The 24544-nt window shown below is 48.0% G+C and overlaps 9 protein-coding genes across 9 annotated transcripts; 6 read left to right on the top strand and 3 right to left on the bottom strand.

Annotated features, from left to right (window-relative positions):
* Positions 1 to 719: 719 nt before the first annotated feature.
* On the bottom strand, positions 720 to 1473 carry LACBIDRAFT_325684 (uncharacterized protein; the record flags this gene model as incomplete). Its single annotated transcript, XM_001879188.1, has 5 exons — positions 720 to 838; positions 892 to 1104; positions 1139 to 1181; positions 1315 to 1384; positions 1433 to 1473. The coding sequence occupies 5 exons, from the start codon at positions 1471 to 1473 to the stop codon at positions 720 to 722; spliced, it is 486 nt and encodes a 161-aa protein (XP_001879223.1).
* A 2779-nt stretch (positions 1474 to 4252) lies between these two features.
* LACBIDRAFT_318053 (uncharacterized protein) lies at positions 4253 to 5390 on the bottom strand (the record flags this gene model as incomplete). Its single annotated transcript, XM_001879187.1, has 5 exons — positions 4253 to 4381; positions 4436 to 4645; positions 4699 to 4773; positions 4826 to 5002; positions 5058 to 5390. The coding sequence occupies 5 exons, from the start codon at positions 5388 to 5390 to the stop codon at positions 4253 to 4255; spliced, it is 924 nt and encodes a 307-aa protein (XP_001879222.1).
* A 1907-nt stretch (positions 5391 to 7297) lies between these two features.
* On the top strand, positions 7298 to 8291 carry LACBIDRAFT_293724 (uncharacterized protein; the record flags this gene model as incomplete). Its single annotated transcript, XM_001879436.1, has 4 exons — positions 7298 to 7318; positions 7373 to 7913; positions 7964 to 8033; positions 8084 to 8291. 4 exons carry the CDS (start codon positions 7298 to 7300, stop codon positions 8238 to 8240), a joined length of 789 nt encoding a protein of 262 aa, XP_001879471.1. The 3' UTR covers positions 8241 to 8291.
* A 475-nt stretch (positions 8292 to 8766) lies between these two features.
* On the top strand, positions 8767 to 8928 carry LACBIDRAFT_318051 (uncharacterized protein; the record flags this gene model as incomplete). The annotated part of the gene is made up of 1 exon (XM_001879435.1): positions 8767 to 8928. One exon carries the CDS (start codon positions 8767 to 8769, stop codon positions 8926 to 8928), a length of 162 nt encoding a protein of 53 aa, XP_001879470.1.
* A 2808-nt stretch (positions 8929 to 11736) lies between these two features.
* Positions 11737 to 14418, top strand: LACBIDRAFT_318049 (uncharacterized protein; the record flags this gene model as incomplete). Its single annotated transcript, XM_001879434.1, has 17 exons — positions 11737 to 11782; positions 11842 to 11906; positions 11958 to 12144; positions 12194 to 12297; positions 12349 to 12534; positions 12594 to 12604; positions 12659 to 12778; positions 12827 to 13053; positions 13104 to 13193; positions 13251 to 13299; positions 13353 to 13490; positions 13542 to 13602; positions 13650 to 13738; positions 13798 to 14024; positions 14080 to 14099; positions 14151 to 14241; positions 14297 to 14418. The coding sequence occupies 17 exons, from the start codon at positions 11737 to 11739 to the stop codon at positions 14416 to 14418; spliced, it is 1833 nt and encodes a 610-aa protein (XP_001879469.1).
* Positions 14419 to 14638: 220 nt separating this feature from the next.
* Positions 14639 to 16294, top strand: LACBIDRAFT_318048 (uncharacterized protein; the record flags this gene model as incomplete). The annotated part of the gene is made up of 11 exons (XM_001879433.1): positions 14639 to 14659; positions 14710 to 14775; positions 14822 to 14932; positions 14987 to 15081; positions 15143 to 15240; positions 15301 to 15482; positions 15535 to 15671; positions 15728 to 15896; positions 15948 to 16022; positions 16075 to 16152; positions 16256 to 16294. The coding sequence occupies 11 exons, from the start codon at positions 14639 to 14641 to the stop codon at positions 16292 to 16294; spliced, it is 1071 nt and encodes a 356-aa protein (XP_001879468.1).
* Positions 16295 to 17894: 1600 nt separating this feature from the next.
* LACBIDRAFT_248341 (uncharacterized protein) lies at positions 17895 to 18721 on the bottom strand (the record flags this gene model as incomplete). The annotated part of the gene is made up of 5 exons (XM_001879186.1): positions 17895 to 18051; positions 18118 to 18157; positions 18213 to 18497; positions 18550 to 18627; positions 18685 to 18721. 5 exons carry the CDS (start codon positions 18719 to 18721, stop codon positions 17895 to 17897), a joined length of 597 nt encoding a protein of 198 aa, XP_001879221.1.
* Positions 18722 to 19894: 1173 nt separating this feature from the next.
* ZIP-D (ZIP-like iron-zinc transporter) lies at positions 19895 to 22304 on the top strand. Its single transcript, XM_001879432.1, has 13 exons — positions 19895 to 20034; positions 20096 to 20253; positions 20311 to 20386; positions 20442 to 20560; positions 20615 to 20914; positions 20977 to 20991; positions 21061 to 21231; positions 21395 to 21554; positions 21606 to 21655; positions 21866 to 21908; positions 21986 to 22029; positions 22087 to 22104; positions 22158 to 22304. The coding sequence occupies exons 1-12, from the start codon at positions 19909 to 19911 to the stop codon at positions 22097 to 22099; spliced, it is 1275 nt and encodes a 424-aa protein (XP_001879467.1). The 5' UTR covers positions 19895 to 19908; the 3' UTR covers positions 22100 to 22104; positions 22158 to 22304.
* A 649-nt stretch (positions 22305 to 22953) lies between these two features.
* Positions 22954 to 23588, top strand: LACBIDRAFT_318045 (uncharacterized protein; the record flags this gene model as incomplete). The annotated part of the gene is made up of 3 exons (XM_001879431.1): positions 22954 to 23068; positions 23183 to 23275; positions 23371 to 23588. The coding sequence occupies 3 exons, from the start codon at positions 22954 to 22956 to the stop codon at positions 23586 to 23588; spliced, it is 426 nt and encodes a 141-aa protein (XP_001879466.1).
* Between the last annotated feature and the right edge of the window lie 956 nt (positions 23589 to 24544).

Genomic DNA, 24544 nt, shown 5'->3' with positions numbered 1-24544 from the left:
TTTAACATAGTTTAACATCTATTAGCAGTGCTGGCACCGTGTCTAATCTTTTAGAAAAAGTAAACTCCACATCGCTCCCTCGAACGTTCTGAATTTTGAAGATCTTGGAACAAAAGCCATGTCCAAAGTTACTACTTCTCCGACGCGCACACTGGAGGCAGTCGAGGAACCCGGTGAACGGTAATGCATGGGTCCGCCGGTAACGGCCTCGATTTATTTCTAGTCGCTTTCGGACATCAGGAAAACATGAGGGTCGTCTTTGAGGATCTTTGGGGTCTTTGGAAAGACCTAAAGACTTCAAAGACATAGAGACCCCACGTCTTTCGGGAGACAGGTACAATTTCTTTCAAAGATGTGGTCATCTTTGAGGGACCATTGAGAATCTTTCAAAGACGAACATAGAGCTTTCCAAAGACCATCTTTGGCTTTGTATGATATCTTTACAAGTCTTTCACTCATGCTTATCATACCACAGATGCACTAAAATCAATCTTATTCAAGTAACGTATAAACAGTAAATACCACGACGTCTGAGATATAAACCATCTTCATCTCTCTATCTATCCAACCCATCATGCCCCTACACACAACTTCCTTGTCAGTGCACTCAGGAGCCTGTTTCAACGGTCTGGCTAAAGATGTGGGATACTGGTGACGGCGATCGGACATTCACGTAGGTAATAGGTCTGTAAATCAATGAGCACTTCGTGTTTCCAACCTCAAATACTCGAGTGGACGATAGGTTTACAGGTATGCAGGCTTGCCACCAGGAAGAACGAAAGGTCTCGAAGTAGTCCTGTCCGAAGCGTGTCGAGTATCAAGCTTGATATTACACAGACTAGAAGAATTGAGTCAGTCTTATTCAACTACGAGCGGAACAAGGCAACTCACGCAGCCGGATGGAAGCCTGAGAGTATGCCAATGCCGAATCAGGGCACATGCAATTCTCAGAGGGAGATAATGACCCCGGCTGTGAGGAGCGCACGGAGAACGAAGGACACGATGACGGTGCCCCCTGACGACGGGGAGGTTTCTGCACTGGGTGTGGCTTGATACAAAGGAAGCGAGGGGGTTCGGAGAGCTGGAAGAGGTGTGGTGAGAGGACTATAAATGGGTAATGGTGCGTGTGGTGACTTACGGAGGGCGAGGAAGTCAGGAGGGATGGAGTAGATGAGGCAGTGCTACTGATGAGACATAGTGGGGCACAAGGACACGTAAATGAGATGTACGGGTTAAGTGAACTTGCAGCTGTAGGTGGAAACGTCGGGAAGACGGCGTAGTGACCGTTGCGCTGGATTTGACGACACGACATACCCAGTAACAGTTGTCAGGACATAGATGCTGTACAATCGTCAATGAGCGGTATTGAGTTGAGCAGAATAAACTACGCACCCAGGTTCAGAAAATACGACGTCCACAATCCCATAGTCACCCACCGCTCGAAGTTTGCAGCTTCCAATCCAAAATCGGCATTTTTGCGTGTCGTCACGAAGCGTAGGTTGAAGTCAGTCGAGTCAGCAGGGTGTTGCGTCCGGATAACTTGTCTCTTTATGCCGGCTATGAGAGTGGACGGAACGATGAACGCAAGGCCAGCGGCATGATCGGGAAGAAATTTTTTCTTCAACGATTTCGAACCAACATCACGTGGGTACGCGTTCTCTTGAGGGCCGGGCACTCAGACTTGAACTTATGTAACAGCACAACGCCGTTTTCCATCACGTTCTGTCATTCAATATCCAACAACGTCCTGCTTGATGCGAATGGCGATGGAACCGAGTCGCTTGTGCAGGCATGTTTGTTGACAGTCGAAAATGCCCGGGTCTTGGTGGAAGGGTATCAGCAACAATATATCTCATCCCGGCAAGTTCATTATGGCACCGCTTGATTTTTTCACATCCTGTTTCACTGTCAGCGTTCGCAGGCCCACCCTTTCCACATTTTATGTCAATAAATATATACAGCTATGGGATGTCGAACAGTAACAATCTCCCTCAGAACAATAAGTGGAAAGATCTCGAGATGATGAAAGACCAACCTATGGACTCAAAGATGTGAAAGCTCCAAGTCAGATACCAAAGATTCACATCCAAAGACAAAGATCTTGAAAGACCGCTTTTACAAAGACAAAGCACTCAAAGATTCGGTTCCCAGAGACAAAGACACCAAAGATAACCCTTATGTTTTCCTGATGGACTTGAAAGAGCGTAAAATTCTGGCTCTGTTCAAGGAAATAAACAGTCAAAATCTACGCTCATCAACGCTCAGACCTCGACATGGTGTATTCCCCGGAAACATCTTTGTATTCTTTCTGGTAGAGTCACTTTTATGTGACTTCCAGCATATGAGGATAATTCTCGTTTTCCACGCGCAGAGGAACATTGAAGGGTCTGTAACCTTCATCCAGGGCCAGCCAGATGGATATATGTATGCACAAATATGATAGAACGATTGCTGGGCTGTGGTTACTCGTTTTTAGCTGTCACTATTGGCTGGGTGGATGACTGGAAAAAGTTGGGAAAAAGTCGCTCCGAAAAGAGGTCACAAGACGTCGAAATTATCAAAAAAGCTGAGCTTGGTCGAGAGTCGAGGCCTGTTTCAAGGATCCCCGTGGAACGAACACACGGACAGAAGCATTGAGCTTGCGTTGTACACCCTGAGAGACCGATGGCGTTACCAGGGCAGCCCCTGCAGGTGATACTTTTACCTCCATAGTAACTGGGCTCGGAGCTGTCGAACGTCTTGAAGCCATTGGAATAAACGCATCGGCCTTAACAGATAACTTCCTGATCCCAGATCCCGTATTGCTGTCAATAAAAGTAGTTTTCAATGGCTGCGATAGGGGTTCTGCGCCCACGGCTGCAGATATTGGAACGTCGGATGGCAAAACTCCTCGTGGAACGGAAGCATCGAGCTTTCGTTGTGCACCCTGAGAAATCGATGGCATTACCAGGGCAGTCCCTGGAGGCGATACTTCCACCTCCATGATGGCAGGGCTCGGAGCTGTTGAGCGTCTTGAAGCCATTGGAATAAATGCCTCGGCCTTGTCAGATAACTTTCTGATCCCAGATCTCGTATCACCGTCACTAAAAGTAGTCGTTAACGACTGCGATAGGAGTTCTGCGCCTGCGGCTGCAGATATTGGAATGTCGGATGGCAAGACTCCCCGTGGGAACACAGCAACGGAAGCATCGAGTTTGCGTTGTACACCCTGAGAAGTCGATGACATTACTAGGGCAGCCCCTGCAGGTGATACTTCCACTTCCATGACAGGGCTCGGAGTTGTCGAACGTCTTGAAGTCATTGGACAAAACGCCTTGGCCTTGTCAGATAACTTTCTGACCCCAGATCTCGCATTGCTGTCAATAAAAGTAGTTGTTAATGGCTGCGATAGGAGTTCTGCGCCGGCGGCTGCAGATATTGGAACGTCGGATGGTTCCTGGTTTGAACGACGGGATTGTTCACGATTTTCGGCTAATTCCCCCAAGGAGGAATAAGTCGTCAAAGAGGAACAGAGAGCCGAACAATTGAAAACCACGTCATCTTTTCGAGAGGTTGTTGTCGTTGACACAGGTGTTGGTGGATGAGGTTGAAGAATGCTTGATAAGGGTGTAACAGAGGGGATATCGATGCTCAAACTATTATAATTGAACCCAGCTGAAGAAACAAATGCTGGTGAAGTTAGTCGAGGCTGGATCTGGGTCTCTAATGCCACAACCACAGATGGTGTAAATGGTACCAGTGCATGTGGATTAAAAGGCAATGGCGAGGGACTAATAGGTGTCGCCAGTCCATGAGTATAACGTGCATTCCAGAGATCCAGGGAAGGTGCCGAAGGAGATCCCCTGGGCGGCCCTTTGCTATTCAAATCTTGGCGTTCTCGACGCTCAAGACGAAGCTGAGTTAGACTCCCAAGCGCACTTGATTCACGAGTGTCTCGGCAGTCTGGAGTTTCTACCCTTTCCCCGATAAACGGGGTAAAAGGGTCAACAACAGCATCTCCCATCGCAGGATTACTGAGCTCTTTCTCTAGCCAGGCCTTCGCGTTAACGATGTTTTCATTGTCTGCAATAAGTTGACGACCTTCGTCGGCTACTGTTGATCTAGATTCTTCGAGGGATGCACGAGCACAAACCTCCTCAGGTCCTTCGGGAGTTTTATCGCAGACAAGGTCTTTCAAGAAGTTCTTGATCTTCCTAATTTCATATCGCTCCTCAGGATCTTCAGCCCATGATTGCCCAACCAGAACCCATAATTACTGCTCTTCATAAGTCCACGCCGTCCCCTCCGGCGGCAATGGAGCCCTCTGTTTTTCCATTAAAACTTTGCGCATGACAGCAATACTGTTGGGAAGGTCCGAGAGAGGAGGTTTCCCGGTGTAGATCTGATTGACAGTGAGGTCGGCTTGGAGCCATTGAGATAGAACAGCGATACTTGCCTCATAGATAGTGCAAGCCAGTGCGTATATATCGCCGGCTTTCGCACTGTGAGCTGATGGGCGGCCTGGCTGCATGAGCTCAGGCGCGAGCCAACATATCGATCCCTGAAGTCCAGGCTCGGTCTTATCCACTCGTTGCGAATCAAAGATAGAGGAGAGGCCAAAGTCCGCCAGACAGCAGATACCTTCGTCAGTTACGAGCACGTTGGCCTAGTAGTTGAAAGCTTAAAAAAAGGTTTTAATTGGGAGTCGGTTGAACGCACTCCTTTGATGTCCTTGTGTGTGACGGGAGGATCAAGGGTGTGCAGATATTCTACTCCATCAACAATTTGACAGACCTATATCATACCAGTGTTGAGAAGAATACTACTCCCTGTCAGATTAGCGTACCGCAGCAAATCGATCGTGGTGGGGGTTTTGTTTTAAGTACGACATGATGTCGCCCCTGTCCATCCAGAGAGAAATGAAGCAGAATCGGGGAGAAAACAATTCTGTGCTTGCTCCTATGAAAGGGAGGATATTTGGGTGCTTAAGTTGTCTCCAAACAAGAACCTCTGAACAAAATTCCTGGAGACACCTTTAGCGCTCATATTGATTGACGATCAGCCACGATAAAAGTTACTTTGTATAGTTTTTCGCGCTCTCCGAGTGCCTCGGCTGTGACAAACATACGCAAGACACGGAAACAAAAAGCAGTACCCTGAATGCGATCCTTGTAGATGTCCTGACATTGAGACTCATGAGAAACGGCCCTCAAGACCGATGATACAATGCTCACGGCAAAGGCTCCTCCCCCCACCGCATGCCCATTACTATCTTCACGCTTCAGATTGTTTAAGAACAATGACGGTGGCAATATGGACCGCTTTATCGCTAACTGTCGGAGAAATCGTAACGCTTTGCGCCTACATCGAGAAGATGTAGCAGGATCCGTATCCGTGGCAGTGTCGTCCATGATCTAATCGGATATCAGCGAGTAAGCGCCTCAAAATACAATGCCTCACAAATTGTAAGAGTTGAGAGAGGCATGTAAGATACTCGTCCCCATACTTTCCATGTTCCAACCCCAGTAGTTCCTCCAGCTCTTGGTCTAAAGAAAGCAAACCCCGAAGATCTGCGGCAGAGGCGGGATACGGTACATTTGACTTTGAGAGAGACTGTATCGTTGCGGCGGCGGGAGTTGCCCCCACAAAGAGATCTACAATCTCAACTTTGTTGGAAAACTCAATTCTGTAACCCTTCTTGAGCAGAGAATTGAACCCCTGTAACAAAGGAGGACTGGTCCTCAATGTACGCGCAATGGCAATAGCTGATTGCTCGAAATCAGGGTTAGTGCTCAATTAAAAGGATTCAGCCAGGAGTTGCAGGGTAACTAAGGTCGATCACCTTTCGTTTTCGATCCAAGTGCGGAATCGACGCAATAAAGTAGACAATGTCACCGAATCGCCTGTAAAGTGCTGTTTGACACGTTTGAGATACTCAACTGCGTCCGGCGCATCGAGGAAACGAGCTTGTCGAGCAGAGCCCCAGGTCATCTGACATAAAGATAGTTTGAAGATGGAGTTGAGATACGAGAATATCGTCCAACTTGAGGGTGGAGGAGGAATGGAATGGGAATCGCAGGTCGAGGGTTTTGAGTATATGCCTATCACAGAAGTCCTCATGTGATGCAGACCTCGGCGCGTGTGTGGCGCGCGTTAGATACTGTTCCAATCTATTCCAAATCGTCACATCCTGTGGCATGTGACTGACGCGACGAAATTTTGCTTCACCAAGCAAGGTGACTGCCAGAAAAATTTGTCGAAATGACGATCAGCCGTGGGCTGTAGAGAGGTTTCATCGCTGCCCCCTGTGACCAACAAATTGATTGGATTAGTACAGTATCCTTTGAAAAAAGGTAGGTCATTGAGCTGGCGAATTGAAAGAGCTCGCTGCTAGCCCGGGCAACTTGACTTAGCATGTTCGCCTTCAGTTCCGTTCTCGATGACAACAAGTACTGGCATTGAGCTTATACAGATCATTCGGCCATGGATGGGCTCTGCCTCGAGGTTACTGTGGAAAGGGTTCATGAGATTGACACAAGAATGTTGTGGAAGCCTGGGAACACCCTAGAGTGTATCTGATAAGATTGCGACGCGCGCTCAGCGGCATCCATCTTGGAGGGATCTTCAAAATTGAGGTGATGGAGTGCTACAGAAATGTTGTGGACTGTCGCACGTGGGATTTTCTGAATCGAAGCGGAGAGAGCCATGGTTGCTTCGTAGTAGCAGCCAGGGGATGGAGCCAGTATGTTTCGTTGGGAATTTTAAGGTTTATCGAAGGAGACCAGCCGTTTCTTTGAGTCAAGCTTCGAGGAGGCTGGACAATTGGGTGGGGAGATCATCTGGGCGTTGATGGAGAGTGAGGAGGAGGAGAGGGCGGGGGCCGGAGTGCCTCATATGTTACACATGTTACGCACGGGCTCCAATACTACATATTCGATATTCAATTCCAGTACTGTAAATCGGACTCCTTGTACGAAGTACGTATTACGCTTTATTACTCACCTCCTGAGTACCCGGAGTACTTACGTATGTCGTATACGTTGACAATGGGCGACCGTGAGGACGGGTTACATGTACATGGAGAGCTTAGAGGTGCTGTACACACCGAGCAATTCCCGAATATTCGAAGGTGTCAGGCGACGCAACGTACACGGGCTCGTAAGGGGTCGAAATATATGTAGGATCATTCGATAAATTTAAGGGTTGATTGGATATTCACGAGTATAAAGTCGCTGAAATCGTATACCCATAAGGACACTCAACCCATCTACATAAATAGGCCTAGCCTAGCACCTACCACCCATCAATCACCTGCACCATGAACGTCCTCGAAGGAAAAGTGGGGTACACCACCCTCCTCTGCTGAATCGAAATCTGACACCTTTCTTGCCAGGTAGCAATCGTAACAGGCGTATCCAGCGGAATCGGACTCGAAACCGCCATAGCCTTCATCTCAGCAGGCTGCAACGTCCTCGGCGTCGACCTCTCAGAAGCCCCTTCAGGTCTCCAAGACACCCACTTCTCCTTTTACCAAGCGGACCTCGGCTCCCCTTCCACGCCCTCCCTCATCGTCAAGGCAGCCAAAGAAGCCTTTGGTGGGCGTATTGATATATTGGTCAATGTGGCTGGTATTATAGACCGAAATGAGGGTGTGGAGACGTTGAGTGATGACGTATGGGAGAAGGTGATGACCGTTAATTTGACGGCGCCTGTGAGGCTTATGAGGGAGGTGATTGGGGTTATGAAGACCCAAGGCGACGGGGAGAAGGGGAAGGGGGGGAGTATAGTGAATGTGTCGAGTAAGGCGGGAATTAGTGGGGCGGTTGCGGGTGTTGCATACACGGCGAGTAAGCATGGGTTGGTGGGTGTTACGAAAAACACAGCGTGGTTGTATAAGGATGATGGAGTGAGGTGTAATGCTGTTTGTCCTGGGGGTGAGTGGACAAGCGAGTTCTTGAATGGTGGCTGATTGGTTCGCCACTAGCTGTAAAAACGAACATTGCTAAAGGCGCGGATTTTTCGAAGTGGGATATGGGTGCGATGTTGAGGATGAAGTACGTCTTCTCTCCTTTTTTTGGGTTTGACGAGCTGATTCGGTACACAGGCCTGTTTTGGATGTCCATGTCAAAGATGTGTTGACGAATGAAGGTGTTGCTGAACCGCGATTATGTGCTGATGTTATCTTGTTCCTTGCTTCTGACCTTAGTCGCGGTGTCAATGGGGCGATTATCCCGGTCGATCAAGGATGGAGTGTTATTTGAAGGGCTTGTATTGGTCTTGTGGATAGAGAGGGAAATGTATGGTCGATACCAAGTTACATGTGTTGAATGCATGGTGTTTTCATCATTCATCAAAAATTTGAGATGTGAGTCGATGATGAACGTCCCACAACTTGCAGATACGTTCTCCCTGCTTCCCTCCAACCTCGAAGGGCAAGGGGTCGTGTGAGAGCACTGGGATAGGAAGGAGATCCGAGTCGACGCAAGTCTTGTCGAAGCAAAGTAGCCGTGACCGAAGGTTTCACGACTTCAAGCCAAGCAGATACGCTCTCCTGATCTCAGTCCCAGTGTTAATGTGACTATCATCCTATTGAGGATTATCTGAAGGCAGACGTAAGTTAGCTCGTCCGAATTTCCTTGGAGGACACGGATTTGATAGCCTGGATAACCAAAATAATGTTAGCTTTGAGAGAGGGAAAGAGAACTGGATGCTCGATACAAAGTGTGTGAGTGGAAGCCGCATTCAATCATTGCCCGAGAACTTGAGGCAATTTTATGGCTCAAAAAAATGGCTGGTCGACGAACACTGCAGTGCAAACTTCAAAACAGGCAGTCGCACTTGCGGTGCACATCGCAGATAACGACCCAGAAAATTCCCAGTCACTCGAGACGAAGAAAAAAAGATAATTTTAGCACTCAAAGAGCAAAAAGTACAGAAGACGTCACGTAGGTATTTGTAGGTTCCACCCAAACCCAAGATTCCCTCTATCACGTCCCCCCTCCCATCATGAGCACCAGCAGCGAGGCGATGCCTCCAACGAGGGAGAGCGCAATGAAGCGAGAAAATCCCGAGCAGAACGAAACCCAGTGCCTGTGGCACCTTGGTATAGTCTAGGGGACGGGAACGCGGACAAGGAGGCGGAAAAGCTTATACCGAGCCCGAACTTTTATGTCCACAGTGTTTTGTTCTAAGGTTCAAAAAAATTGGGACAAGGTTTATATACAATCATTTGGGTTACGTAATTACTTCCCACCCGCGCATCAGGAGTTCGGGTTATCACAGGCGTCCTCGGAAAGAGATAAATGTCGACGGCTATCTGTGAGCCTTTTCCCTCCCATCTTTCCTTGTTTTCACGCTGATTACACCACGTAAAGATAGGAAATGGCCCAGCCACCAAAAGCGATAACTCTAGCCCGGTTGAACGACGCCATCTTGGGCGCTTTCGCTCATGTTCAACCTTCAGAGACCCTCGACCATTTAGTGCGATACCTCGGGACGTGGAGCGGTAGCGAGTTGCGTTTGCTTCACATCTAAACTCACTGTCTAGTCTGACGTACTTCTTTACAGCAAGCTGTTCATGGTTGGTTGACTCACCCTAGAACCATTTTCGATGATGAAATGAGTACTGAAGGTCATACAATACGCCGTGAAGCTTATCGTCCCACTTCTGCAACTACGCGCGCGTGTACAACACCGCGCAGGCCTTCGTCAAACTCCTAACAGCCGTAGTGCTGAGGCGTATGCGAAGCTGGGGGATCTTATAGCCGACGGGCGCACTTTATGGAGGATATGGGGTCAGCCTCACTCTAAACTCATCCTCATACCCGAGTTAACCTTTTCTTTTGCTAGGCCTTTTGCCCATCTTCCAATGGTTAATATCATTGGAACGAAGCCCCCCATCTACACGCAACCTACTCACCATTGAACGTCTACAAGGATGGTCAATGCTCGCCTACTACCCCCTCGAACACCTCTGGTATCTCCTCTCACACGAGATCATCCCCTCCACCGTCACCTCCCCTTTGTCCTTGTTCTCTTCCAAGATCAAGAAAGTTAAACTAGACGCCGATAGACTGGGAATGTGGTCATGTCGATTCTGGGCTTTATATGTTGTCCTGCATTTTGCGCACCTGGTGGAAGATAGGAAGATACTGCAGCAGAGGCAGTTGATGATGAAGAAGGCGAAAGGGACTGGGTTGACGCAGACGGAGAAACAGGAGTTAAAGCAGAGATGGGATGCCTTTTGGTCAGAAGTTGTGATCAATGTTGGATATCTCCCTTTAACTATTCATTGGTATGCTATCATGATCTCAGTGGCACAATACACTCATCGCATATTGTTCCATCAGGTCATTGGAACAGGGGCTATTCCAAAACGAGGTAGAAAGCCACCTATCCTCCATCCCTATTTTGTCGTTGACGCGGGGTTAACAGGCTTGGTTGGGCGTTTTCGGCCTTATTGCCGCCGTCGCGTCCTTTAGGACTGGGTGGAAGGCCACTGCTCTCCCCCCTCCACCTCCTACCGTGTTGGAAGCACCAGTGGAGCCGGAAAAACAAGCCACTGGGTATGATGTATCTACTAATCAGTCTCCTTGATGTTGCTTCGTATGCTCGATCTCTCTACTTCTGCAATTTTGAATATTTAACATTTTGTGAAATGTTGCGATGTAGAAATGATGTTTGGTATGTCATTGTACTTTTTATGCTTCCCTATCTGACATTCTCTCCCCGATAACTTACTGTCTCTGGGCCTCAAGCACTGGGAAAAAAGTATGCGGTCTGACGCGCAATTTACGCCGACTCAGTTCATGCAACTCAATTATTTGAATGGATCAATATCACAGAGGGTCGGCCAAAATCCAACGTTGAAGAAGCTGGAAAAGTCGGAATTGCACTGGGGGCTACTTCGCTAGTGCTTCTGACACCGCCATGACTACTTCAGGACGGTGTACTGTTCCTCGGTACATCTCGATTTTGATGTCGACTTAACATTGACGTTCGTCCCAGGCTATCTTTGACTCTCACATAACTCTTATCCTCTTGTCCGTGGTCAATGGCATTCATCATTTATTTGGTAATGGAAGATGACTGCGACCGGATCATAATCATTGCAATGCAACATCGAAGAAGTCGAAGAAACCGGTCCTACACTGGAGCCAACTCGCTTCTGCTCCTTGTCCGACTGCTACTAAAACTCAATTTGTCTCAGATTCTGGGCACCCTGAGACGGGCGTGCAACCAAGTCTCACGCAAACGTTACTGTTTACCACCGATCGCGAAGAACGTACGCAACCTCGTCACTCACGCAAGACTTTCAATCTGAACGGGCCGCAAAACTCACATGCCGATAGCTAGGCGCTTGGCAAGCCTAGCTGTATGATCCTCGATGGATAGTACCCTATAGTACCGCATTAATACTCGGGCCTTCACGCCTCTTCAAACTCGATTTGAACATCTAGGCTTTGTATCGTAAAGGGTCAGCTGATTCCGGTATTTTCCATCCGAATCCCAGGGGAACCACTGATAGAAAGGCGCCTTTAGCGGAAGATGGCTGTAGTCATTTTGAGTTCTGTTCCAGCACTTCTATTGAAGGTGTCACACGTGGAAAGATGTACCTACTTTGATATCTTTCCAAACGTTTGCCTGGTAATTACTAGATTCTGATCAGGGTTTTTTCATCGATAACAATCAGTTTGACAGATAAATAAGTAGGGCGGGGCATTGAGGAAACGATCTGGTTTCTGTTCTCCTGACAACATGTCTTCTGCGCAATCTGAGACCTACGATATTATTTTTGCCGGGGGTAAGTGCTTATTAGACGTAATGTTGCAGGTCTGTTCCAACGCTGAAATTTCGCGCCAGGCGGTGCTACGGCGTGTGTTGTAGCTGGTCGCCTTGCAGAGGCAGACCCTTCCTTGAAGATTCTGGTGATCCCTCTTTGTTTGAGGGGCTGCGTGATAGACTGACAGTGATTCTAGATTCTTGAGGCTGGCCCGCACACTCGCGAAGTCGAAACACACATCCAGCCTGCGCGCTACTTCAGTAACCTCGCACGAGGTGGAGAAACATTCACGTACCATGTTGGCAAGCCGAGCAAGTCTTTGAATGGACGATCGCCTATAGTTCCCTGCGGACGAGCTCTCGGCGGAGGATCTAGCGTCAATTGCAAGTGGTTTATGCTCAGAGATACCGGGATGCTTACAAAGTGGTATAGTCATGGTATACACTCGTGCTGCGGCTTCGGACTACGATGACTGGGAAACACTCTTTGGTAACAAAGGATGGGGCTCGAAAGACCTTATACCTCTTTTGAAAAAGGTTTGGCCCGTTTGTTCATTGCTTCACCACTTTTCTCAAACCTCGTGTTAGGCTGAAACATTCGAACCTGAAGTGAATGACATTTCCGTTCATGGGAAATCAGGCCCTATCAAAGTATCGCTTGCCAGCAGCCAGTTTAACATTGGCTCTCAATTCCTTGCAGTGGCTGAAGCTTACGACAAAGAGCGGGGTCAGAGCGATGACATCAATGATTTCCGCAACGTCAATGTATATGCTGTGCGTCGCTCTCTTTTTTCCCTTTTTGCCATGGGACTTGACGAATAGGGTTCTTGCAGAGATGGCCAAGGTAACCGTGATACCTGCCTTAGTCTTCTTTTCAACTCATGGCGAACATATCAAGGTACATCGACGGAAAGTCCGGCAGACGTTCCGATGCACCTCATCACTACATCTACACGCAGGATGAAAACAAGAATTTGACGGTCTTGGATAGGCAGCGAGTCATTCGGGTCATCTTTGAGTGAGTTTGACCGGACAACATAATAACAATTCTTACGATGTTCTGCAGGGGAAACAAGGCAGTCGGGGTAGAGTACGTGGGTGACAAGATCGGAAGAGCCAAAGGAGAACAAGAACCATCTGTAGCTCGGGCATCTCGCCTCGTCATCCTTTCCGCGGGAGCCTTTGGATCACCTTCAATTCTGGAACGATCCGGAATCGGAGCCAGTGAAATTCTGAAGAAGAATGACATCAAGGAGATCGTTAACCTCCCAGGAGTCGGTGAACATTACATGGGTGAGACTATAGTTTCCTTCAATTCCGTTATGTCCTGATGTTAGGTTCAGATCACAACCTAATGTTTACGCCTTTTGTTGCGGCGGAAGATGCGGATACCTTGGATGATATCTTCCATGGGACACCAGACGAGATTGCACGTAAGTGTATTAATACTCCTGGGTAATCATAACTGACCATTGATTTTCCACTGACAGCCTATGCCACTCAATGGCTCGAGGGTGGCAAGGGCTTGCTGTCCCACAAGTGAATCATTTATGGACCCTCTACGATTTTGGAAGCGCTAACGTGTCATCCAGTGGAGTCGATGCTGGCATTAAGCTGAGGCCCAACGCAGAAGAGCTCGAAGAGATCGGACCTGGGTTTGAGAACAGGTGGAAGACCTACTTTGCGAATGCACCCGACAAGCCTGTCATGTTATCAGGAACCCTAACTGCGTAAGCTGATTCAAGTACTCCCTCGCCTGCTTACAAGAGCGCCCTGGTTAGCTACCTTGGTCCAAACCCCAATGTTCCGAGAGGCAAGTGCTACAGCATGGTATACTTCTCAGTAAGTGTAGCAAGCTCTCTTTTTCATGTGATGCTTAGCCGTCACAGGGTTATCCCGTGTCGACTGGGTATGTCCATATCACCGCTGGGCTAGACCCCTATGCTCTGCTCGATTTCCATCCTGGGTACCTGGACGAGTAGGTTCCTTTCTTTGCCTTTTCGCCCAAGTGTTGCTGATGTTGGGTTGTTGTGATAGCCCAGCTGATTTAGGCATTCTAAGATGGGCCTACAAGTGGACTCGCGAGTTTGCCCGTAGGATGGACTCATATCGTGGCGAGCTGGCAGCTGGACACCCAGAATTCCCCGCAGGTAGTCAAGCTGCGGTGAAAACCACCGCCTCTGGGCCTGACCCGATCGACTCACCAAAGATTGTCTATACGGCTGAAGACGATGCAGCCATTGATGACTTCCATAGAAACACTGGTTCGTCTTTGCTTGCCACTCGCTGTTCCTCACTGAAGTGTTTTATGTTGAACAGTTGCAACCACTTGGCACTCGGTGAGTGGGGTCGCTCGTAGTCCGTCATAACGGTTCTTACAAGTCTTTCAGATTGGTACTTGTGCCATGAAACCACGTGAAGAGGGTGGAGTCGTCGATTCAAGACTCAACGTTTATGGAGTCGAAAATCTCAAGGTTGCAGGTGAGGATTGAGGTACTCTCAGATATTTGGGACCCTCTGACCCTGTTTTTTTTAGATCTCAGCATCACACCTGAGAATGTAGGCGCAAATACCTACAACACCGCTATCGCTGTGGGCGAAAAAGCAGCTGTCATAATTGCGGAAGACCTGGGTATTCAAGGAGTGACGGCGTTCTAAACTCAATGGATTGCTACGCGAGATTAACGAATCGACTTGTACTATCACTTTCTCCCATTCTGCTTCCGTAGCTTGTACTTTTACATCGTCCTGTTCATACCATTGCTGTGACAACCAGAACGCGTTATGTCACGCGAACGTGACTGACCTTCTGCCTTTGACCCTCATCATCCCGTTTGAGTTATAGCGACCACTTCCAAGGCGCAGTTCTTATTTGAAAATGTCACTCTGGGTTGACGAGGTACTTGGAAGCGCTCTATTTTTCTTTCTATACTCAAGACCTCATTGCAGTACCGACCTAGAACCCTTGATGCATTGCACTACCATAGAGGACTTTCAGAACGCCTCAAATCTCTTGTATGTCGCCCGTTCAGGATGTATTGTCCATCTAATACTGTAATAGGCTTCCTCAGGCGACTTCCCGCATATGCTCTTCTATGGACCTTCAGGTGCTGGCAAAAAGACCCGTATAACTTGCACTCTGCGGCAGCTATTCGGAAATGGAGTAGAAAAGGCGAGCCACCATAGACGCTATGATATTGTGCAAGGCTAACATTTGCCTTTACAGCTGAAAATCGATCAAAGAATATTCCTCTCGCCTTCCAAGCGGAAACTCGAAATCAACATTGTTCAAAGTAACTTCCACATAGAGATCACGCCCAGGTACTTTCGGAGCATTTCTCGAACTCTTCTACCGTCGGCTGATCAAGTTCCGTTGTTTTAGTGAGGCTGGAAACTACGACCGACTTGTGATTCAAGAGTTACTCAAAGAAATTGCGCAAACACAACAAGTTGATCTCAATGCTAAACAACGTTTCAAGGGTAAGTACGCCCTTCATTCTTTTGCTGAATTGACTTATAGCGACGACAACTTTCTTTCAGTCGTCATTATCAACGAAGCGGATTCGCTGTCGCGTGATGCACAAGCCGCTCTGAGAAGAACAATGGAAAAATATATGTCGAACATGAGGATCATCCTATGTGCGAACAGTACCAGCAAACTGATTGCTCCTATCAAAAGTCGTTGTTTGCTCATGAGAGTTCCTGCACCTAGCCCGGAGGAGGTACGAGCATTGTTATAGATTGAATATCTCTTTGACGTTCACCATTGTATAGATGCTAAACGTTCTAGAGCTCGTCGCTCGAAGGGCAGGCTTTGATCTTCCTCCAGAAGCTGGCATGAAAATCGTGGACGACTGTGGGGGGAACATGCGGAAAGCCATTCTTGTCCTGGAAGCTCTGAAGATGCAGTCGTGAGTAATCTGTTTAATGAGCCCTGTTTGACCTTGATACCCAAACCAATTGGTAGACCAGACCTGACAGGCCCTCTTACAATCGCAAAACCTGACTGGGAGACCTATTGTCATAAGGTGGCTGACCTCATCGTCAGTGAACAATCTCCCGCTCGGGTGATGGAGGTTCGGGCGAAATTTTATGAGCTTTTGAGCCATTGTATACCGCCAACTGTGATACTCAAGGTTTGTTTCGGGGTTCGTGTCTCCCGGCGGTTACTTATCTTCCAATCTCAGACTGTAGCCGAGCGTGTCGTGGAGAAAGTGGACGAGAGCCTGAAAGCGGACGTCATGCATTGGGCAGCTTTTTATGTGAGTGTGTCCCTCTCGTTTTTGAAGTGATAGCTGATTGCTCGTTCGACAGGAGGTCCGAATGAGAATAGGAAGTAAAAAGATCTTTCATCTAGAAGCTTGGGCCGTAAAAGTAATGAGTCTGTATAAAGTAAGTTCCTACTTCACCTTTCCTTCTCGACATATTGCGTCCCCCCGTACGGTCACGTGACGTCCCGCACGAACTTTTACTGAATCTTCTTTCACTCCCTTAGCATTTCTTCTATGATATTGATATGTCGGCGTTTGACTAAAACAGGGGCAGCATGAACTCTTGTTTTTGCATACTATCTTGGTTCCATACTGGTATTTGGCCACGAAGGTGTGTTGTTGTAATACTATCGAAAAGGATTATTGTTGCCGCATCCAGCCGCATCCTCATGTTCAGAGTGGGAGTTGTGAAAGGTCGGGGAGTCTATTTGCATCGCCTTCAATCTAAAATTTGGCGCTTCCATTCATGATGGCTTGATGGCAACTGATATCCAAGAGTCGGTGCCTGTTTCTTGGATGTGATACTTATCTCAAGGAGGACGTCAAGTGTCAAGATGACATCCTGCAACAACTTGTCATGGAAAGTCGCATGGTTGCTGGTGTGCTGGTGAAAATTTGCGCTCAGAATGGGGTCGTCGCCGTCCCCAAAGGCACAAGCGTTGTCCAAACGTAACCGCACATCTGCAGGCGGCAAATGCCTTGTTCACCATGCGTCCTGAGGCAAGTGACGACCACCTCAGTGGACTCTCAGTGGCCAACGATGGCAGCGTTAGCGTTGCAGCGCCTCCGTAACCGCCGGCCCCTTCTTGATCGACTCTCTCTACCTCGTCGATGTTTATCTGTTGCTGTTCACTTTGGGAATTATGGAGCCAGCCTTTTGGTACAGAAGCCTTAACACTATCACTTGCCTTACGGGCATCTGGGTACCAGTTGCTTTTTCTGAACAGAAAACATTTCCGCATTTATCCTTTGCGAACCAATTCTCAGTGTTCGGAGCCAAATGGCCACTCTGGGAGATTGACTTATCAGTGATGATCACCGTGAACAAAGGAACACTTGGGCTTCCTGTCAACTTCCTGTTCTTTTGGGGGACGCTGCGGAAACGCTAGGGGTCAAAACGGGCTAAGACGGAATTGGGACCTTATAGGATCATGAACGGATAGCGATCCTTTTGATATGAAGCGCGAAATAGTCGGGCGCACACTGTTTCCTAATGAATACCAACGATTGTAATTTCGTTAGTGCGGCAAGAAGCCTCGTTCAGGGTATATTGGGTGTCCCGAGTTAACGGAGACGAAGTGAACGAGATTCAGCGCTTCGTATGTTGTGCCTTTCCTGAATATGGGCAAAACGACCCACTATCATTGATAAGCTCATGGCCCGTATGTTTAGACTCTAGATTGCCTTCGTCTTGCTATGAAATCGGCTAGTGATAGAGTAGCGGCACGTTGAGAATGCGAGAACGTAGATTGTCACCTCGGCTCACCCGTTGATTGTTAATAGGGCATTCTAGAGATAGTTGACACCCTCGTCAATGGGGACCTCCAAAACCCCTAAGTCATCAGGATTTCATCAGGGCAAATCCGCTTATTGATGGGTATGGCCGTGCGATCATGATCAGGGGGATAGATTCCATTTAAGCTGTGTTGGGCTGGAAAGACCAGACGAAGTGTTGTGAAGGTCACTAAAGTGGTATAGATTCCGGGTATTCAACGGTCAATTAGGAGGCTGGTATTTGGATATATGGCCTGACATCTAGGGTATGGTCTTCTAACGATGTCGCAAACTCATCATCCACGGAAGCGAGAAAAGCGATCAACTATGAAGGATCGGGTGTGACTGTCAAAAAAAAAAGTTGCGAAATTACCGACAGATCGAACTCACTACTTGATGTCGTTTGTCCCCCAATTTCTTACCAGGTTCTGTCTTAAGTCTTTCACAGATATGGACTAATTTGTCGTGGAAGTGCTGGATCGCTGTGTGTTCATGTTCGGGGTCGTCGGTTGGGGTGTGTAGCGGCCTACAATGAGGTCAACCTTCTGTCGTAGCCATGAGTATAATCACGCCTCGAGGCTTTTGACTTCACCGGTTTGTAACAGTGCTGTACGCTGCGCAGCGCAAAATGCCTAAACTCATGTGCATCAGTCATCACAACCACGTTCTCAACAGAACCCAACGCACCAAAAGCACCAATAGCATCAAGTCTATCCGCGTCCTGGACACAATGTAATTCTACGCAAGAATTATGCCATTCATTCCAGAGGCCATTCGCTCTAAGCTTCTTTTCGGTTGACCAGGAGACATTGTCAATAATTTTGGTGATCGTGCGAGCCCGGCCATTTTCTATCATATTGAGGCCGTGCAAGGAGGCCATGGATTCGAAGAAGGGGAGAAAGAATGCATAAGGATCGGAAGCTTCCTCTGGGGTGACATATTTTTTGTCAAGAACATCGTGGAGCAGAGCGGCTAAAATGGAAGCAATGTGACGAAAGATTGTTTGAAAATGTTGGCTACAAACCCAATTCGATGACAAGGAGGTCCGGTTTGCTGGGGAGACTACGAGCCAGTGCGAGCGCGGTTTTGCGGACACGTTGAACTGCAGAAAGGCATTCATATGTCGACCAAGGTGAGTTGCGATAGTACTGATGCTCACCATGATATTTATCATGCGAAGGATCGTATCTCGCCATCGTTTCTATCATAATCTTCTCAGCCGCTTGAATGACTTCCTGCTCTTGGGCTGTGGGATACATGGCAGTCGAACGGTAGGTCGGAGCCTCGCTGTTCCATCGTTTGACAAGGACAAGTGAGATTGTGGCTTACGTCAGATTTTATCTCTATCTTTCATGAGAGTACCTTGGGAGTACCCAAGGAGTACCCAGCTTCGCTCTAGTTTCCGTTTTGTTGGGTGCAAGTCATCTTTTACAACAGAACTCGTAAACATTTGTCGATTATGTGAGCTCTTTAATACTACTACTTTTTCGTGATTCCATCCTCTCGCGTACTTGTACTTGGAGGACCCCGCAGCGCCTAATAGCACACTTTCCACCCATCGAGGGCCTCATTTAGGTCCGCACGTCCCACGAGGCAATTTTGTCCGCGCTCCGTCGACTCTATTTCAGTAAAGCGATCCAACAGGCTGCCTCAGGAGGGCCTCCATTCGCTTTTTTAACTCTGCAAACTTCGCTTTGGATGTGGCCAGGTATCGTCAGGTAAAGGAAGCTGGTGACGTCGGAGAGTAGCCCGATGTAGAAGACATTTCAACTGGCGTGAGAAAAATGGTAAGCCACATACACTGGATTGCGGGGTGCACACGACAACCATGAGTTCTTCATGGGTGCGTCGTGTCAATGAGTATGATCGATTTCAACCAGGTGGGTTGCTATCTCAAGTGTTAATGTATACCTCATAGCCCTTCCTAAGATGCGGCCCTGGTCGAGGAAAATGTCAGATATAAATGAACTTGTCGAGGCATTATATGTCAATGACCCTCGTTATGTCCGCCCTCACTCTGAAAACCCTCTTTATCGGAGTTTGATCTGGGCTACATGGATGCGTATGTATCCACAGTTCCAGAAAGCAGTTGAGGCTGCTGAAGCATTTCTCCGTGCAATCGAAGCAGAGAGAGCTAAACGCGAGTCCAAGAGTTAGCTGTACATTCTGACAGGTCACAGGTTGTATCCAAACCTGTATCCTGCTTATTCAAAGCAGCCAACGTGTGCTGCCAATTATCTCCATGTATAGGAGGACACTTTAGACTTTCGACGGTCCGAGAGGTTTTGCGAGTCTCACGTGATGGCTCTTTTGAAATTGCCACGGTCAATAAACGCGTTGAGGGCCTTTCAAACGCCCAACGACTTCATTGTCGACCACTGCTATGTTATCTCGCAATACCCGCCTACTCGTTATAGTCACTCTTTTAACTGTCTTTCTAGGAGGAAAGAACAATGTCTTATCCCAAGTCACAGGGAAGCACAGCGCCAAAGGAGTGCTCTCGGTTTTCGTGCGTCTGGCGGCTGTATAACTCAATCAGAACGCTGCCTAATCCACGTACGGGCATTTAGGAGGCTGACATACAAGATTGCTCGCCTGTGAAACAGCTTAGCGCGCTTAAACACGCCATTGAGGACCAGGAGTCGCCTATTATGCGCCAAATCTTCTCCTGGCTCTTCCCGTTTGGGCCTGCCTGGAACTCTATCCTTGGAACGTTTTACATCAGCTCGTGAGTGCAAGGCGTGATCCTCGTTGTTGTCATCAACCTGGCTAATTGTACAGGAAGCGTTCCCAACTTCATTCTTGCTTTTATTCCTGCTGAAATCAATGGGGATACCCTCAACACCATGACTGCGTTTGCAGTACGTGTCATTGTCTATTTTAAGATTACCTTTCAATCAAGCCATAAATCTACAGACTGGTGGTCTTCTATCCGACGTTTTTCTGCATCTGGTACCACATTCCTTCATGGGTGAAAACCAAGGGTCGGGAGTACACTTCGTAATGGTCGAAGAAAAACGGAACATTCTGATCGGGTCAGCATCATCTGACATACATTTGTGTGGTGCTCACTCGAACTTTTCACCCAGTCTCGGCATATTCGTGGGGTTTGCGGCTTTCTTTTTCATGGAGAAGACTCTCCGCGTTCTCAGCGGCGATGATGAAGGATCAGGACACTCTCACTCGCATTCCCACGTCGAGCCTACAGCTGTGAGAATTTCAGGCGTAGAGCCAGTTTCTACGTCATCTCAAGGCGGAGCACGAGCCCGAAATCCGGAGAAAACCACCGCAGGGTCCAATACAAGCGAGATGGAGCCGGAAAAACGGGCTAATGGTCCTTCCAAGCTGTCCGCATACTTGAATTTGTTTGGTGACTTCGTGCACAACATGTAAGACTGTTCATTTCGCTCCTTTTCATGTATAGTTGACTGATCCGGTCTACCTTCCCTAGCACGGATGGCCTGGCGTAAGTGTTCGAACCGCATTACAAGCGACACACATTCGTCGGAGAGTCCCTCACCGTATTTCTTTCTAGCATGGCCGCTTCCTTCTACGCTTCGCCTCTTATCGGTGCAACAACAACGTTGGCATGCTTTGCGCATGAGATTCCCCACGAGATTGCTGATTACTCGATCCTGATACGAAGCGGTTTTACGAAGAAACAAGCCATGCAATCACAGTTCCTCACCGCGATCGGAGCATTTGTGCGTCTCTGTCTACTCTCCTCGGACGTTGTGGGCTGTTCCCACTTCTCCTTTCGAATGCAATTTGCCAAGTGATCTGACTGGCCTCATGTAAACAGGTTGGGTATGAACGTTCTTTAAAATAATCAGAGATGTTTTTTGCTGACCATTTCTTTTAACTGGAAATAGGACTTTTATTGGTATTGCCGTACACACTGCAACCGTCACAGACTCCGAACAACAATTGAAAGACCTCGCGGCAGGAGTGCGACAGGACGCCACGGGCCTGCTCGGCACTACCGTGCATTTATCTGATCTTGTGAGTCACATGCCCAATGATATTCCGAGGATCTCTCGCTGGTCCTGAAAAAAATGATTTGCCTGCCAGGTTATTCCATTCGTCGCTGGCGGGTTTCTGTACATCGGCGCCGTCGCCGTTCTACCAACGTACGTCTGTCCTTCTTTTCATTTGAACATGAGAAATACATTCCCCGGGGACATTTCATGGGGAGTGCGACGTAACCTCTAACACAACGCAAGTTGTGGTGATGTCACTGATCTGGACTAGCAGATTATTGATACTGTTCCGCGTTCCTAGTTTCTTCTTCCGCGAATTTGATTTTCAGACATGTGCTGAAATCATATTGTCTTTTCTAGACTGCTTGCAGAAAGCAAGAGCGCGAAACAGGCCATGCGCGAGGCAAGTAAATTTTATTCAGAACTTGGAAGGGGATGTCCTTGTTCCTGGCGTTGTACTGATGGGGGTTTCTTTCGCAGTTTGCTGCGATGGCCTTTGGTGTTGTGTGTATGTTTTTGGTCGCGTGAGTACTTTCCTGTTGGATGCGCGTAGGTTATTCCTAATCCATCATCCGTTGCAGTTGGAATGAATAGCCTCAGTATGTCCATTATGATATGTCATAGTGACCGACTTCAAGTCAGATTCTATTAGACGTGTTATCTTGCGCGTCTGTTCAGCATCGGATCTCAAAAGTCGGGCCTCATCTTCCGCGCCTGTAGAGTGCATCTGATCCCCGAGTGACGTATCTTTTCACGGTACAGCTTAATGTGAATGTTGAACTTTTCGAGAGAAAATAAGACTGCATGTTGGGTGCCTCTTGCTTCGTGGTATCGAATGTGCGCTGCAATGTGGAAGCAGCCCTGTGTTAGCAGAAGCTAAGTATTTCGGAGGACGGACTAGATAAGGTAACTCTCCGTGAGACACTGCGAGAGACGGTGGTTCCGGCAGCAGGAACCGGAGGTAAGCGGAGTGACCGGCGGCATGGGCAACGAACGTGCGTCAAATAATTTGTGTGGCGGACGACCCTAATATGGAGGTTAATTTTACTCGCCTCCAAGCATCGAACCCTTTTCTTTCCTTAACACTCTTGTGACTGCGACTATAAAGCACCTAATCCACCCACACACCCTTCTCCCTCTTTTCTATTTCAACAACGACCACGCCGGCTTCGCTTTGACCCAAAGTCTAGGTCCGATCACTTGGGTTTCTCTTCTACACCTCTCTGACTCTTCTTGACCACCACCACTAGACTACAAATATCCGTCGCGCAGACCTAATCTCTCCTCACACCTACAAGATCCATCCCCCACAACTTATCGGTCGTCAGACTGGTGAAATTCACTGTCTCGTTCATTAACTGATGAAGAATTCATAAACACGTCAAGAAAGCCGCTCTTCGTCAACTACCAACCCGAATAAACCGCCCACGTCACTTTGATCCTTCCACATGGGAACCAAAGGCCGCTCCGTGCCTCGCATTGTGTGCTGCGCTATACCCATCTCCAGAGCAGCTGGAAAAGTTCTCGTTGTCACTAGTCGCAAACGACCTGACAGCTGGGTCTGTGAGTGCTTTAGCTCCGTATTCATCCCAACTTCCAACTCGTCAACCGTTCCACGTCACTCCTTTTTTTTATATTTTTTTTTCTCGAGTCAAGGGTGTCTCAGACGCTGACTAGTTTTACGTCACGACTTTTTAGTACCTAAAGGTGGTTGGGAGCCATCGGATGTGCAGTTGGAGGCTGCAGCCTCGAGAGAGGCCCTGGAAGAAGGTCCTACCCTCTGCTCTCTTCCTCTCCTCACCGCCTGATTGTCGTCCTCTCTGTTCTTCCCCCATCCATCTGTTGTGTGTCCTGCAATCCAACAGCTGGCGTACGCGGAACAATTACACGTTATGTGACCACAATCCCAACACCGTCAGCAACGTACCACTTCTATGAATTGGACGTGGCGGTCCTCGAACCGGACTGGCTGGAACGCAAAGAACGACGAAGAGAATGGGTCGACTACCACGAAGCCGTTAGAAGATTAGAGTGGAAAGCCGAGTTAGCCCAAGGGCTGCGATCTTCGTCCTTGGCGCGGTAGATGGATGAAGAGACGAATATCAATTTTCGGCTCAACTCATCTCGACGCAATAAAACACCAGGACATATACTCGATTAACAATCGTTTCACCTCATCTAGACTCTTGATTCTCAACATCGCATTCCAACCCACCTACTTTACTGATCCTATCCATTTTACATACCCATCAGTTTGTCACCAACCACACGTCTCGTAAAACGTACCATTCAGCATTGGCAGTCAGCCATCCATGCATAGTCACCTCATCCTGTCCCAGTTTCTCCCCTCACTCATGTAAAACTCACTTGGTTGCTACATTGATATAGAACCACCCATTTATTGGGACCCTATCCGCCTAGATGTAGCACTACAATATTCATTGCACAGAAGCATTTACGTTCCAGCCTTTTGACATTCAATTATGTGTCCTTACGTCATGTCGGCATTGGCATCAGAACAAAAGAAAACATAGCTGCGGTTTTTTTTTTTCAGCATGATCTCTCAGATTTATCCACTCATCTGCATGGCCAAATATCCGTTTGCCTCGGATCCCTTCAAGCATCGCAACAGGGACCATCAGCGAGCGCTATGCCATATGGCTTTTACATAATAACCTTCTGATGTGACAGCTTCCGTGTGTTCCGTCCGATGCTTAGTCAGCTTAGTCATCTGCAGGTTGTCCAAGTCACGCACAAGCAACGCGAACAAATTTTGAACTTGAGTATGGACTCTGGACTCTGGAAGACCCTTCCTTCGAGGCTTCGAACACGCGCCTAACACGCGCCAAACCCTCCAAAATCGACACTCAATTACTCGCGAGTACCCTTGACCTATAGCATCATATTGTATTCACAATTGATCGATTCATCACTCAGGAGCAAGCTCAGGAGAACTTGTATATTGCGCTGGGAAGCGGATTTCGCAAACTTGCGCCCTCAGATATTCTTCTCGTTCACGGAAGCTCGGTCCTGCACAAG

Source organism: Laccaria bicolor, genomic scaffold, assembly GCF_000143565.1.
Source record: "Laccaria bicolor S238N-H82 LACBIscaffold_8 genomic scaffold, whole genome shotgun sequence".
NCBI lineage: Eukaryota > Fungi > Basidiomycota > Agaricomycetes > Agaricales > Hydnangiaceae > Laccaria > Laccaria bicolor.
The sequence above is the reverse complement of the archived record's forward strand: the minus strand, read 5'-3'. Positions and strand labels throughout refer to the sequence as shown.

Bases quoted from the DNA above. Each gene is read 5' to 3' on its own strand.
- ZIP-D (XM_001879432.1), top strand. From the start codon at position 19,909: ATGTTATCTCGCAATACCCGCCTACTCGTTATAGTCACTCTTTTAACT. The intron at 20,035-20,095 runs GTGCGTCTGGCG...ACGGGCATTTAG, and splicing joins AAGGAGTGCTCTCGGTTTTC to GAGGCTGACATACAAGATTG. The intron at 21,555-21,605 runs AGGATCTCTCGC...CAGGTTATTCCA, and splicing joins ACATGCCCAATGATATTCCG to TTCGTCGCTGGCGGGTTTCT.